Genomic DNA, 14,731 nt, shown 5'->3' with positions numbered 1-14,731 from the left:
TTTTTCTAAGAATCCCAGTGTATTCTTAGAATGGTTGTGATATAAACAATTGTAATGTCACTTTAGGAATTAAAGGGATCTTGTCACCGAAAATATCTTTACTTGTGTTCCGAAGACGCCATTGGGCCCTAAAACATGTTGAACGTCATGTGGGTGAGTAAAAAATAACACAATTATGATTTTGAGATTAACTTTCCTTTAAGACCACAGAGCCGTATTGAGCAGTTCTTTGATCGATGGATGCACATTTTGGAGCTTCAAAAAGTCACCACCCATTCACTCCCATTCTACTGCTTGGTATTCTAATTCCGACTGCATTGTTCTTCAAGAAGAAAACCATATTCAGTTAGGGTATGTAAAACGTGGGGAAATTTAGATTTGCCAGTAAAGTATCGCTTTTACAGACCTTGTTAAGTTCTACTAATTGCCTGAAAACATGAAGATACCCAAATAAAGATTGGCTGTGTTTTTAAGTTAAACTGTAGAAAAGTTAGAGAGAAAAAGTGTCACAGGAACTGTGTGTATGATTGGTTTCCCATATTGCAAAGACACAACATGTAAACAATTTACGAGTGAACATTCACCTCACCTGAAACCTCTGACGTAGCAGAGAATGCCCCGTCTTACCTGAGGCTCCTCTACACCACAGGTAAAACGTACTCATTACGAGGCAGGAAATGAGTCAGAGACGTCTCTGTCTTACAGCTGTGCGCACGGGTTTAATAGTGGTCATATTAGTGGAGCCCTCTATTGTACGAATAATGACCTGCAGTCCGTGTTTTTATTTTTAAGGGATAGTTCACCCTCTTGTCATTCCAAACCTGTATGACTTACATTCTTCTGCAAAACAAAGAAGATCATTTCAAGAATGTCACCGAACAAGGTTCACTTCTATTGTGTGGACAAAACCAAAGTGTCAGTGAGTATTGACTGAAAGGTTTATCCTTGTTCTGCTGTAGAAAGTCACACAGGTTTGAAATGAGGGTGAGAAAATGAAGTTTTGGCTGATCTATCCGTTTAAAAGCCTGATTTGTTGATGCACTTTTATCCTTTAACCTTATCTTATCTTTTTCATTACACAAAAGCCCAATCGAACAAATAAAATACTGTACAATAACATAACACAAACGGAAAAACCAACATATCATTGCGTTCTACTATTACTCAATTTAATCCACGGGCTTGGCATATCTTAATATCTTTATAGATGCAAATACATATTACAAACACTAACACAGTTTAAAATGAAATAAAACAGCATTAACAAAATTTTATATTTTGGCAACATAGATTTTAATGAGTCGAAAAAGTGATTTCCCAAAACACATACAACATAAGCAGTCTTTGAAGGACAATGTTGAGAGAGAAAGCAACAATATTCTATGATTATAACCAAAGCGCTTAAGTCAAGAGGAAGAATAGATGTTTAAAAATTTGGATCAATACCTGTTAGACTGTTTATTGATTTAGGCACATACAGAAATTGCAGTAACAGAGGCAGTCGTTTTGCTTTTGTTCGTTCACTTATATTATCATTTCTTCTTAAATCTGCATTATTAGATACATGGGATGCATTGTTATATTTGATATCTTGTTTGATATACCTAAACATCAAGGCAACACTGAATAGACAGTTGAATCTAAGGCACCCTCAGTGTTAGTCCAAACCAACAGCAGCACATTTCTGTATCAGAAAATCTGATTAAAATTGATATCCAACACCTAACGTCTCACCGCCATTCTTTTGAATTTTCTGTTGTATCAACTGTGCTTCATAAAGAGATGAAAAACTTGGCACAATATAAAATAAATCACAAACCTTCATTCGTAACCACACAGTTTCTCTTTCTGACAGTGAACACAGGCTGAGCCGTTCAAATCGTCAACATTTGACCCGTCCCTTATAAAAATAAATAAACCTACTAAATAAATCATAAATCTACTAATCATAGTAAATAATCAATGAATTAAAGTATTTGAGTGTCTTGAAACCTACAGCCAAATGTTTATTATTAGCGTTCATGATTATTCATTCATAAAATAACAAAAACATATGAATGCGCTCTTCATAATCATCATGAATCGAAACAATTCTCTTGTATATCGGTGACATGAGGGGCTTGAAATGTATACTTTATGTATTGTTGTATGTACTTGTGACTCATTTAATTAATTTGTAACATATTACCATTTATTGTTACTTATTCAAAGAAACTCTAAACTGTCAAATATTGCACACAGTGATCATGTGATAGGATAGTTGCTAAATGTTTCTCAACTCTCAGTCCCAGTGGATTGTTAAAAATGGAATGAGGAACAAACAAAATCTAAAATGTAGGTCAGATGCAGCATTATCTTGTCAACCGAGTGCAGAGACATTCAGATACAGTACGAAACATGAATGACATGTGAAACCGTTGTGTTATCTCAATATTTCCATTAAAATTTACCATTGGCCCTCAAATATAAAACAATTTACGCAAATGACACAGAAAAAAAAATCACAGGACCACTAAAAACTTCTCGAATCTAAAAGCAACTAAAAAAAATCGTCCTTCCATGGCAGCATTCTCATAAATGCACTCGGCAAACAAAGCCGGAGGGGAATGGGTGAACCAAACCGATAGCCACTGGTCATTTCCTGCTGCCGCCGAAGCTGATTGGCTGTACCTCTTGTGCGAGGGCTCTGATTGGTCCAATATCCTCCTCTCGTTTCCCGTTCAACTCGTCTTCTGTGATTCAATGTGCAGCACTGGCCAAACGCCACATAAAAACTAAACACGTTCAAAACGTTGGTTTAAAAAGTCAGAAAAGCGATATAAACGGAATGACCCCAAATGCACTTACCTTAACTTTTGGTCTGTGCTTGAGGTAGGTCGATCGAATTTGTAGGCTAAGAAACAAATTTTTGAATCATTATCTTGACTCTTAATTGCATAATTTCTCCAAGAGTCTTTTTCACTGCCAGTACCTGAGAAGTGTGTGTAAATACGAGCCCAGGCCTGTTAGGATATGCCACCAAGCGTGGAGCTGTGTAACCGCCCCAACGACAGGGGGCAAACGTTGCCGTGTGGCTCTGGAATTAAGACAGTCAACTGGTCAATACAGTAACTCTTTTGAGACTTGTATCATTTGAATACATATATACAAGTATAGTTTATTTTAGAGATGATGTATTTTGTAGGCCAACCCGGAAGTAAGCACAGCACTGATTTCTTCGGAATGCTTTGGATTTTGTCCAAATACTTTTGCAAAAAGAAATTGCTTTTAGGTTTATGATGTTTGTCTATCAAGATAATCTTTACAAATTAACACAATATTTGCTATTTCTGACCCCCAAATACAATCGCCAGGAGCTATCATGATGCTTTTAACAGACGGTTAACATCATCACGCATGGTAAGCCTTCGACTAAGGCTTCACTTTTAGAGACCTTGTTAGTTCTACTAATTGCTTGAAAACATGAAGATACCCAGATAAAGATTGGCTGTGTTTTTAAGTTAAACTGTAGAGAAGTTACAGAGGGTTTAAAAATGCCAGTATAGGATTGGTTTCCTATATTGCAAACAATTTACGAGTGAACATTCACCTCACCTGAAACCTCTGACGTAGGAGAGAATGCCCCGTCTTACCTGAGGCTCCTCTACACCACAGGTAAAACGTGCAGATTACAAGGTCGGAAATGAGTCAGAGACGTCTCTGTCCGACATGACTCAGGTGAGCACAGGCCAACACTAAGCGTTTGACAACTTTTTTAAACTTTATTAAAATGATTTCTTTGCATGTTTTTAGAGATTTTTGTCCATGTTGCATTATTTGTGAGATTTATATGCGTGATGATTTTTAATTTCCCTGCCGTAGGATGTAGTCGCTTTTAGGAACTTGTTAACGATTTTAAAGGGATACTCCACCTAAAATTCTTTAAATTCTTGTCATGAATTACTCAACCTCAAGTAGTTACAAAACTGTATACATTTATTTAGAAAGATATTTAGAAGAAGGTTAACAACTGACATTTCTGGGGTAGTCACAAATTATTGTCAAAAGTGCCCCGGAACTGTTTATTTTCCTTAATTCTTCTAAATATCTTCTATTCTAACAGAACAAAGGAAAATATACAATAATTGTTTCTACTATGGTGTCAATGGTGCCCCAGAAATCTCAGTTGCTAACTTTCATCAGCATCATAAATCCTTTTAAGAAGTTTTTAATATATTATTTTAATTATTTACTTCGTATTGTATTACCTTTGCATCAAATTACAAAATAATAGTAAATGCTAATGCAAGGGTGTTTCTTATACGGAGTCTATGGAAATCACCTTTGACTGCCTTCACATACTCTCTATTTTTGAAAGTAGTTAAAACATTATCATAGAAATTTTCTTTTGCTATTTGAGAAAATGAGAATACAAAAAAATATATATTTGTGGTAGTCACCGATTTACCGCTATAGAATTTTCCCAACTATAACGACTATAAGGTCCATTTTAGGCATTAAACCAAAACCCATTAAAAAACCCATAGACTTTTGGGCGATGAAAACGGAAGAACTTAAATGCTAACTCGCTTCCGGGTTTGGCATGCAAAAATACATCGTCTCTTCTTGGTACTCATTAAATACCTCAGAGAGTCACACATGATGTTATCGATGTTCCATAATACGAATCCCAGCAGGAAGAGACTTAAAGATGTAAAGCAAAGGGGTCTGAGCCAAGGATAGACCCTACAAAAGAAATCATGTTAATTCAGAATGGCTTAATGTTATCTTAACTAAACAAACTATAACCACAGATGCATTTTCTCACCACGTGACAATAAAAATAGACCGAATCACCAAGAAAGTCACCAGTACGGCATACATGACCTGGGGAAAGTAAAAAATGCTTTTAACGTATACTATAAAGACCACCCCATGTGATGAAAGAAGGACTATTTGAATGGTGATCGTATGTTGTTGTTAATAACATCCTAGTGTTTACAGAAGGTCAGGTAGCATATAGAGCAACCGCCAACTGCCATTACACAACAAAACAAACACAGCCAGAAGAGACTTTTACAAACCAAATTGTTTTAAGGGCCCCCAAAGTACCTGACATAATTTAGAGCAAACTCAGAAAATGAATCTTTCAAAAAGTAACAAATCTGCTAAATAACAACATTTCTATTGTCTAATAACAGTTTAAACAAAGGGAGGACAGATGAGTTTATCAATAAGAGAGTGAAATGTCTCACCTGATGAAAGATCGGCTCTTTCCATAGCAGGTAAACCTACAAAAGAAACTGAACTTATGCAATGCTCTCCAAGCACGTGAGAAAACATGAATATTGTTGTATTATTCGGACACTTAAGCAACATATACAATGTATGAGTCTGAAAAGAAATTGTTTTTGCGATTTTTGCAATTTTAACCAAACGGTGGCAAGGTGGATAAATGTAGTTGATGTATGAGTTGCCCTAAGGTTCACACAGGTGTACTGGCAGAACAACTACATGTGTAGTTCATCGCATTAAGATTTATCAGTGTGTCAGATCAGCGATTATCCAAAATGTGCAGCATTGAAATAAAAAAAGTGTTTCATACATTTAAGTCTGGCTTCAGTGTCCAAAATATCAGCTGTGTTTTAAACAAAACTTTGTACAGCAAAGTAAAACTTACCACACTAACGGTAATACTGAAGGTCAGCAAAAGGCTTATTGAGAAATAGTTAACAACGCCTTCTTGCTTGAAGCACTCGTATCTGTGATGTTAACATTCACACACAGTATTAACTTCAAACACAGTGATGAAAAATAAAAAACATGCTTGCGTCAATGTGAAAATAAAGCATGAACAATATTTGACCTACAATCATATGACACTCATCTGTAAAAAAAGCGACAGATGTTTCTAATCCGACAGTTACAGTGAGCATTCAAAGGGGAAAGCAAATGTGACATCAGGTGTGCGAAAGGTAAACTTACAGACAATAGACGTAGACGCAGCAGATGTAGATCATCGGTAGCTCGTCCAGCAACTTAAATCAAAAGAGAAGCCAGAGATTACAGAATTTGTGTCTCACTGTTGTGATTTACGGCTATGGCTTTGGTCATGTGCCGTAAGCAGCTTTGTGGTTATGAATCTGGAAGTGAAAATAAGCTTCTGGAGTGCTTGAGCTCACATGCACAGTGGACGTTGAGAGGCTGACAAAGTTTCAAGCTTACCTGCATTTCATACTGCAGCGTCATGTGGAAACTCCATGAGCCGATGCCTACAGCTGTAATAGAAAAAGGTTATACTGAAAACATGCATCAGGAGAGGATTTTGTCAACGGATATAACTATTTGCAATGATTCAGAGGGCTTCAGAAAAATGTGGAGCCCCAGTTCTATGCAATTATGTGTTGAATATCTAGAGGAAAGGCCACAGTCTTTAAGCCTTTAAAGTGTATCATCATATAAAACCAGGTGAATGATGCTTTGCTTCTGTTCCTACCTGCAAGTCCTAAAAACGATAACACGTAACGTGTTTCCAGTCCGCCTTTACATGTCTGAATGGCTCCATAAATTGGAGGGAGGATCATAATCAGGTTACTAACTGTGTTCCCTGCAAAAAAATAAGAACAACATTAAAACTCATCATTCTGTTCGTCTGATTTACGATCAAAAAAAGAACCATCAGTTGTCAAACTGTTTTTGTATCTCATTATATTTCATTGTCCAATAAACCAAACATGTGGTAGAAAGAGTCAACAGGGTGTATGCAGGCCTTTGTGTCATTGTATGGATACATGGGTATTGTACTGAACATGGCACGTTCCTTCATATGCAAACACCCCTTAAATCAGAAACTCCAATTGTTTCTCACGAAAGTTTACATAACATCATTACGTTGCTTCAAACACCTCTTGGTAAGAAGGAAAGCGATATATAAGTAGACAGGAATGAAATAAATAACTTTGTTATTATATTATTTTAACCTTTAGCTGATTTGTGGTATTTATCGCTGGCATTTGGCCAATTTACTAAAGTGACCTATTAGCTTATGTTCACCTAATCTGTGGCATGTTATGAATTTGCACATAGATTCAATTCAAAATTATTTCAAGTTATACATTTGATCAATGAGTGCTTTTTCCGATCTAATCCCTGACCGTTGATGCTGCAAATGTAATGGAGTTACCAATTGAACAACAGAAACACCATGGACGCCTGTGTGTGACGGACTTTAAACGGACCGTCTTCTCTTAGGGTTACTATCTACCGATGAGCTCAGACTGTGTGTTAAGAGAGAATAACTTCAACAACTGCATTGACTCACCTATTGCACTGCAACTTTAAAAGCTATTGTCTATTGTTTAGTATAAATTATTATCTGTTCATAGCCACCTGTACATTAATGTTCATAGTATATAGCCATCTGCATATATTATACTGTACATTAATGTTCATAGTATATAGCCATCTGTATATATTGTTCATAGTACATACCTACTGTCATATTTTCATAGAACATACCTACTGTATAATATTTTCCTAATATTATATTCTGTATTAATTAACTGTATATCCTGCACTTGCTAAATGCACTTCTGGTTAGATCTAAACTACATTTCGTTACACTGTACTTGTATATGTGTAATGACAATAAAGTTGAATCTAATCTGATCTAATAACATGTCTATAAAGCTTTTAAAGCTGAACAGAATTGAGAAATGTGTAATTTCACCTGCGCTTTGTTTGGTAAACAGCTAGTAAATTCGATTATTAATTATATTATTAATGATACATACGAATTGCAGGACAAGATCGACATGTTTGGTTAATGATTTTGTTATAGGAACAATAAACAATGTAAAAAGTGACCGTGATTGTATTGCATTAGAAATGTTTACATTTTCTAAAAAATATATAAAAATCTGTAGCAAAACAATGAATTGAGGAAGAATCGAAAACAGCATCTAAGAATCGATTCCCAAACCAGGAATTGGAATCGAACAGCCCTTACAAAACCTACTATGGCAAAGACTTATACATTTTACGAGGTTACGCTGACGTTCATAACGTAACAAGGCTTGGCTTTTAAATATTAAACAGGCCATGCTGACATCGCTTCCAAGGTAGCCAATAGCAAAGAACTACATTATTAATATTCATACGTTTTTCATGCCGATCACCCAATGCGAAGGTCTGCTTCGTGAATATTAAGATACGAGACTTTCCCATAGTACGATTCGAAGAGCGACTCTCTTCTGCTTTTAACATCCGTGTTTACCGTCCTACACGACCAAGAACCGCGTGAACCGTACAGAAACGTAAAGATTTAAGGTACTTACAGAATTCTGCCATGTAATACGACACCACATAATTCTCTTCACACCAGTCGAGAGTTGAGGTCGGCGTGCCCCAGTAGCCCAGCCTGTCCGCCGCCGGAGCCATGATGAGAGAGACGGTGTTCTCAAAGGTCGGACGTGCGGAAGGGAGGAGCTCTACGCGCGGTAACGGATTGAGCGCTCCATCCAATCTGAACCGACTTCGTGCGTTAACGGTTGCACTACAAACAACAGCAGCCGTACGTCACTATAACAAATAATGTGTTTTTTTCTTGGCTTTCATACATACAGTCAAATATTTTCCGTGTGCAACTTATGCTTTAACCAGATTGTAGAGATTTTGCTGTATTGTTTAGGCGACTGTCAGTGATCTTTAAAGCCGTTTCTACGAAGACCGCTAGATGTCGCCAGAGGAAAACTATACTATGGGATCAGTAACCCGCCACATGTATTGTGGTCATGGTTTGAAAAATAATGAGCGTAAATAAAAAAATTGAAAACACGTGTAAAATAATAGCGCAAAAAACTAACAAACAAATGCAAACAACAAACAACGCGGTCACGGATCGAAAAGTAATAAGCGTGAATCCAAAATGTTAACACGTTTACAATAGTTCTGCACAAAACTTGAAACATGAATTCAACATTTTCCAAATCACAAACAAAATCAGGTTTCGCTCGTATTTATTTTTTTGTCCGTGCTTACGGTCTTTTCCCCTTTGCTCTCGTTTCCACTTTCTGCGCTTGGTTTTCTAAATGCTTCAGTTCAAGTTTCATGGTAATTAGGGCGGGCTTCGGCGCCACCATTGGTCCACTAGTTCTAGATTGACAGCTCCTCCTCTAGCCAATCAGTCAACGAGGGTGTTGACGTCACCCCAAACGCGACTCGCTCGCGGCACACCTCTCTGAAGGTGTATTATATCCGTCAGCTGCAAATCGCGGACAACCACAGGTAATTAAACATCATTATATCATTACTGAGTGTCAGATACACTTCTTATATCTGTAATGAGTTCGCTCTGCCAGGCTTGTTGTCCGATTCAAGTCCGTTAAATTGACATGTGCCCAGCTGGGTTTAGTCAGCGGTACTATAGTTTACAGTTATTCTATTGAGTTATATAAGATTATTGGTAGTATATTTAGAAAAAGACTGAATTGGTGTAAATGCGTGATGTTGCTAGCTCATGAGAATAATAATTCCATGCATATCTTAACTAATTTAGATTTGCACGTCATGTAACATTAGCATCTTTTCTAACGATTTATAAATGCTTTCTGGGTGAAGTTTACATTAGTTGACTACTGTTGAGAAATTCTGGCTGCTAACCATCTATCATTAATAAACATTATCCAGGTTAACTGTTCTTTAAATACTAAATAAATGTTATTGCAATGCTTTCATAAATATACCCATTTTATTTTACCCAGTTATTCCCTATGCAACATTCTGAGTTGCATCAGTGCTTGGCCTGTATGGATTGCTGGACACGATTATGGAAAGGATCTCTGCAAGAAACAACACAGTAAGTTACATTTCTTTACCAGCAATGTTTTTTTAACAGCAGTTTATAATTCTGTCGACTTGCATTTTTTCCAGAAAGATGTCGACAACATCCTCAGCCACATTTCTCCTGAAATCAGTGCAAGAGAGAGTTCCACAACTTTGGTAAAGAGGAAGATCATGAGCTACTTTTAATTATATTAACATCAAGAAACGTAGAGCTGGGCTTTGCATTGTATACTATATTTAAAATTCGCTAACTCAAACGCTATTTTAGCATTTATTGAGTGCAGTGGATCTGTGAATTTCATCTAAAGCGAATCTATAAATTTTAGTAAAAACAAGCTGCTAACTAAACTTGAACTCTGATCAATGTTGTTATGTCATGACCAAGAGTTTCAGAAAGCTAAACGATAAAGTTGAAAGCTTTTTACAAGCATTTATTGGACAAATGTGAAATTTAGAACCACCAAAGGACAATTATCTTGCCGATTTAATACTTATCTTTCATTTCTTAATGTTTCTATATTGTATTATATACTAAATGTTTGCTAAATGATACACTGTTTGCTTTTTTTTAAGTAGTAGACTTGGTTGTCTCACCTCACTCTCTTAAAGACTGTTATATTTGCATTATATTATTTTTTCCATTTTATTTAGCATTTGAGTTACTTTTTAATATAGATATCATTGCTGTCGTGTGGAAATTTCCTAAAATTTTATTTTCCATTATTATTGGTCACTCTTTGTTAACCACTACTGTAAGTTTTTTGCATTATTTAAATAAAGCCTTCTGTAAGTGACAAGCAAATGGTGTTAATTTATACATCACTTCCTAATATATTATGGAGAAATGGAGTATACAAACATTTGTGTATACAGTTTTTATTTTCTTTGTGCTAAGCATAATCACATTTATAATGGTGTTAAATGACAGAACTTATAACAATTATAGCCTGGGTCTTTAAGATTCAAGTATCAACAGGCTGTGTCACAAAATTGAACACTAAATAAATATCTGAGATTTGCTTATTAGTTCTGAACTGAGCTGACGGCATACACTCATCCACATGAGGGACTGTTACTCCAGTGTTTTGCTCCCCAATGAGTCCTCAAGCGCTGTCTTGCTCCTAAAGGTCCTAGGATAAAAGAAATAAATGTTGTAACTGTTTCCTAGGTACACACAAGTGTAATATCATGCTGTTTGATGTAATTCCTTGCATCCGAGAAAAATTACCGAAACAAATCTGTTCCCTGGTAACAATACGTTCAATTAGCACTTATTACTGAATTAATGCACTTCTGTGAGAAAAGACATTTACATTTAGAAGATGCTTTTATCCAGAGGTAGGGAGCAATTAGCGATATGTCATACAGGAGCAATAATAAAATAGGTGCTAATACAAAGACGCTGCATGATGTGCTCGTCTAAATTAAGATATACGTGGTATTATCATTCTCATGAGCTATGACATCACACATTTACACCAATACAGTCATTATTTCTAAATACACAACAATCTTAAATAATTTAATAAGAGTACCTGCACTGTAAAAACAAACAAGTTAATTCAACTTGAAATAATTTGTAACCTGGCTGCCTTAAAATATTGAGTTGAGTATGCTAAAAAACTTTAGTTGTTGACACATATTAAGAGTTCTTTGAATTAAGAATCAATAGTTGGGGTTAAAATGGTTAAGTGTTATCAACTTCATATTTTTTTGACCAACAATTGTGGCAATTGGACCAACAAGAAAAGAAAGTTGCGCAAACCTTAATTGGAGTAAAAAGAACATCAAATTAGTAAGACCAACAAATGTTTAGTTGTTAAAACTAAGTATCTGGTTGCATACACTTATAATTATTAGTCGTGCAAACTAGATAAAAGAAACAGCTTGTTGAATTAACTTATCTTTTTAAGGCAGCCAGGTTACTTTTTCCAAAATTAGTTGATCTTACTTGGAATGTTAAGTTAATTCAACAGGTTGAACAGTACTGCATAAACATGACTTCCGGACATGGAATAACAAGCAGAATGTTATTTTATTTCATTTTAATTTCCTTTATAAAGTATATTTTAACATTGACATTTCATATGTGCATGTTATGGAAAAATTAAGTAACAAACGCATGTTAAACTACAGCATACGTAAATAAATTACTGCCTTTAAGTGCTGCTAAAAGTGAACACGTACTTTAAATATATGTTAGTCTTATATATGTTGGAAAAAAGATTAGTTTCCTTTACAAGGCAAAGTTTAACATTGACATTTCATATTAAATTGACACTGCTTAAAAGGACAGTTAACAGACTCATTCTTCAAATGAGTTCCCAAATGTACAAAGTACATGGCTCAGAAAAATTACACAATTCACACTGTAACCTATGCGTTATTACATGAGATTTGTGGGTAATAGTTGGCTGAAACTGATGAAGCAGATATTTTTTGTGCTGTAACAAATGTTTTTTAAGGGCAACTTGTGTCTTAAAAGAACACAAACAGTCACTATAGATGCAAGGTAAGGGGCAAGATCTACTGAAGTGTCTGTTTTTTATCTTATAGTGCCTTATTATTTTGCGTTGGTTGGCAGAAGAATATGGGCAGAGCTTGCAGGTCTACTTCATACGAGTCACAAGATGCTCTGTTGAACTAGCCCAAATCTGAAGAAAAAGAAAAGTCAAAGTTAGACTAGTATATATTTACTTTTTGAGTTAGTGCATATATAACAGCTAAAGGGCTGTATGTAATGTAATATTGTCCTGTAGCTCAGTGGTAAGAGCATTGTGTTAACAATACAAGGTTGTGGGTGTGATCCCAGGGGATGGCAGATACCCATGTATAAATTTATAGAATAATGCAATGTAAGTCGCTTTGGATAAAAGCATCTGCCAAATGCATAAATGTAAATGTCTGCTGCACAGTATTGTCCTTTTGCTCAATTTCAGCCTTTTCAAACGGTTTAAATAAATATTTCGATAAACTCAAAGAGCTACCAATTTTTGCCTTCTGCCAGGAGTAGGCAAACAACATTGGATCACATAAAGTACAAGCGTTTTGTTATGAAAGTATGACTGCTTCCGGAGTGCCTTTAGTTTTACTAAATGAGCAAATCTCATTCATATCCTGCGTTCTCTTGTGGTTTACGGAGCTATAAATGATTCGCTGAAATCTTATATTCGCTAGTGACTGAATAGGTTTACCTGTTTAAACGAGTCATTCGTATATGCATGTGCATTTATACTGGCGAACACGTTGTGAACAGTATAACGCTAATTCAATGAAACAACTGCACATTATGAAACGTTACAACGATGTACAGCACGTTTTACAATTTCAAGAAAATGAACGTACTTTGATGAAAAGGAATTCACATAAACTGCCGTGAAACAAAGCTACTTCTAGCTCTTGTTCTGCGACTCTTCAGCGCCTCACTGGTGCTGATAAAGAAACAGCGCCTCCATTGTGGCGCAACTACAGTTACAAATGACAGTCTGTCTGTTGATCGTCCCGAAATCATTTTCGCAAGAGTGTGAGACGGAGGCGGCTTCTTATTTTTTATGCAGTAAAACCGTGGATGACATATTTCAATAACAGGATGCCACGACCGTAAAATAACAGTGAGCATACACAAAGAAGCAAAACGATGAAGGCACTTCACAGAACTCAGCTCGTTAACTTGGCGAGGACAAGCGTATTTGTCAAACCCTGGAACATGTTCAGCGTTCTGTATACCTTAACAGTGACTTTTACAAATACTATCTGGATATACATTTTTCCTCAAGAACTCATATAGAAGTCAGCCACGGCGCATGGTCACCTGTGTTCTGTGTTGTGGGGAAGGCTCCGCGGGGTTTTTGCAGGGGCCGCTGACTGAGAAGATGTCCTCGTTATGATGACCTCATAAAATCACAAACAAATTGGCGAAAATGAAATACAAAGTTTTGTTCACTTCTCTTCTCTTCACTGTAACTACTATATATATATATATATATATATATATATATATATATATATATACTGCATGTGGCCACAACTGAATAAAAAATTAGGGGAACTCATTAACTAGTAAAATAATAGCTTATTCGTAAAACTAGGAACATACATGTGCAGGGTTCTGTAAACACATTAACGGGAACTTTCACAAATAACAAGATATAAATTTGCACTTACCACGAAAAACCCTTGACCGAAAAAATGGAAGCTTCTCGTCAGTTATAGCGCGTTGTCGCCTGTGATCCGTGTGTATTTTTGATAGGGTTTCCTGACGCAATTATGCAGGGGTGAACGGTGAGTGACGCGCGCAGCTGACATGCTCGGTGGGCGGGGTTTTCATGCCACTCAGACAACTGAGAAATCTTTGTTGAATAAACTAGTCTGATTAAACGGATTAGTTGGACACAGGTAAACTTAATATCTTAAGTACACTCAGCATTTTAGTTGAATATACTTAGGAAAATAAGTTGAGTCAACTAAATCCTCAAATCCTTTTTTACAGTGTGTAAACTATAGTACCGCTGACTAAACCCAGCTAACTGGACACAACAAGCCTGGCAGAGCGAACTCATTACAGATATAAGAAGTGTATCTGACACTCAGTAATGATATAATGATGTTTAATTACCTGTGGTTGTCCGCGATTTGCAGCTGACGGATATAATCCACCTTCAGAGAGGTATGCCGCGAGCGAGTCGCGTTTGGGGTGACGTCAACACCCTCGTTGACTGATTGGCTAGAGGAGGAGCTGTCAACCTAGAACTAGTGGACCAATGGTGGCGCCGAAGCCCGCCCTAATTACCATGAAACTTGAACTGCAGCATTTAGAAAAGCAAGCGCAGAAAGTGGAAACGAGAGCAAAGGGCAAAAGACCGTAAGCACGGACAAAAAAATAAATATGAGCGAAACCTGATTTTGTTTG

General features: G+C 36.3%; 1 protein-coding gene and 2 long non-coding RNA genes across 3 annotated transcripts; 1 reads left to right on the top strand and 2 right to left on the bottom strand.

Moving 5' to 3' along the window:
* Positions 1 to 1,185: 1,185 nt before the first annotated feature.
* On the bottom strand, positions 1,186 to 9,119 carry acer3 (alkaline ceramidase 3; the record flags this gene model as incomplete). The annotated part of the gene is made up of 12 exons (XM_079448789.1): positions 1,186 to 2,774; positions 2,848 to 2,893; positions 2,972 to 3,076; positions 4,624 to 4,725; positions 4,808 to 4,866; positions 5,235 to 5,270; positions 5,660 to 5,741; positions 5,965 to 6,017; positions 6,205 to 6,257; positions 6,476 to 6,586; positions 8,316 to 8,533; positions 9,019 to 9,119. 12 exons carry the CDS (start codon positions 9,117 to 9,119, stop codon positions 2,721 to 2,723), a joined length of 1,020 nt encoding a protein of 339 aa, XP_079304915.1. The 3' UTR covers positions 1,186 to 2,720.
* LOC306889631 lies at positions 8,356 to 10,621 on the top strand. Its single transcript, XR_013786213.1, has 3 exons — positions 8,356 to 9,264; positions 9,741 to 9,835; positions 9,910 to 10,621. It is a non-coding gene; the product is annotated as an uncharacterized lncRNA (long non-coding RNA).
* Positions 10,622 to 11,839: 1,218 nt separating this feature from the next.
* LOC306890034 lies at positions 11,840 to 14,517 on the bottom strand. Its single transcript, XR_013786247.1, has 3 exons — positions 14,438 to 14,517; positions 13,634 to 13,713; positions 11,840 to 12,476 (listed from the first exon to the last, which is right to left on the bottom strand). It is a non-coding gene; the product is annotated as an uncharacterized lncRNA (long non-coding RNA).
* Between the last annotated feature and the right edge of the window lie 214 nt (positions 14,518 to 14,731).

This window comes from Barbatula barbatula, assembly GCF_947034865.1.
Source record: "Barbatula barbatula genome assembly, chromosome: 24".
In the NCBI taxonomy this organism is placed as follows: domain Eukaryota; kingdom Metazoa; phylum Chordata; class Actinopteri; order Cypriniformes; family Nemacheilidae; genus Barbatula; species Barbatula barbatula.
The sequence above is the reverse complement of the archived record's forward strand: the minus strand, read 5'-3'. Positions and strand labels throughout refer to the sequence as shown.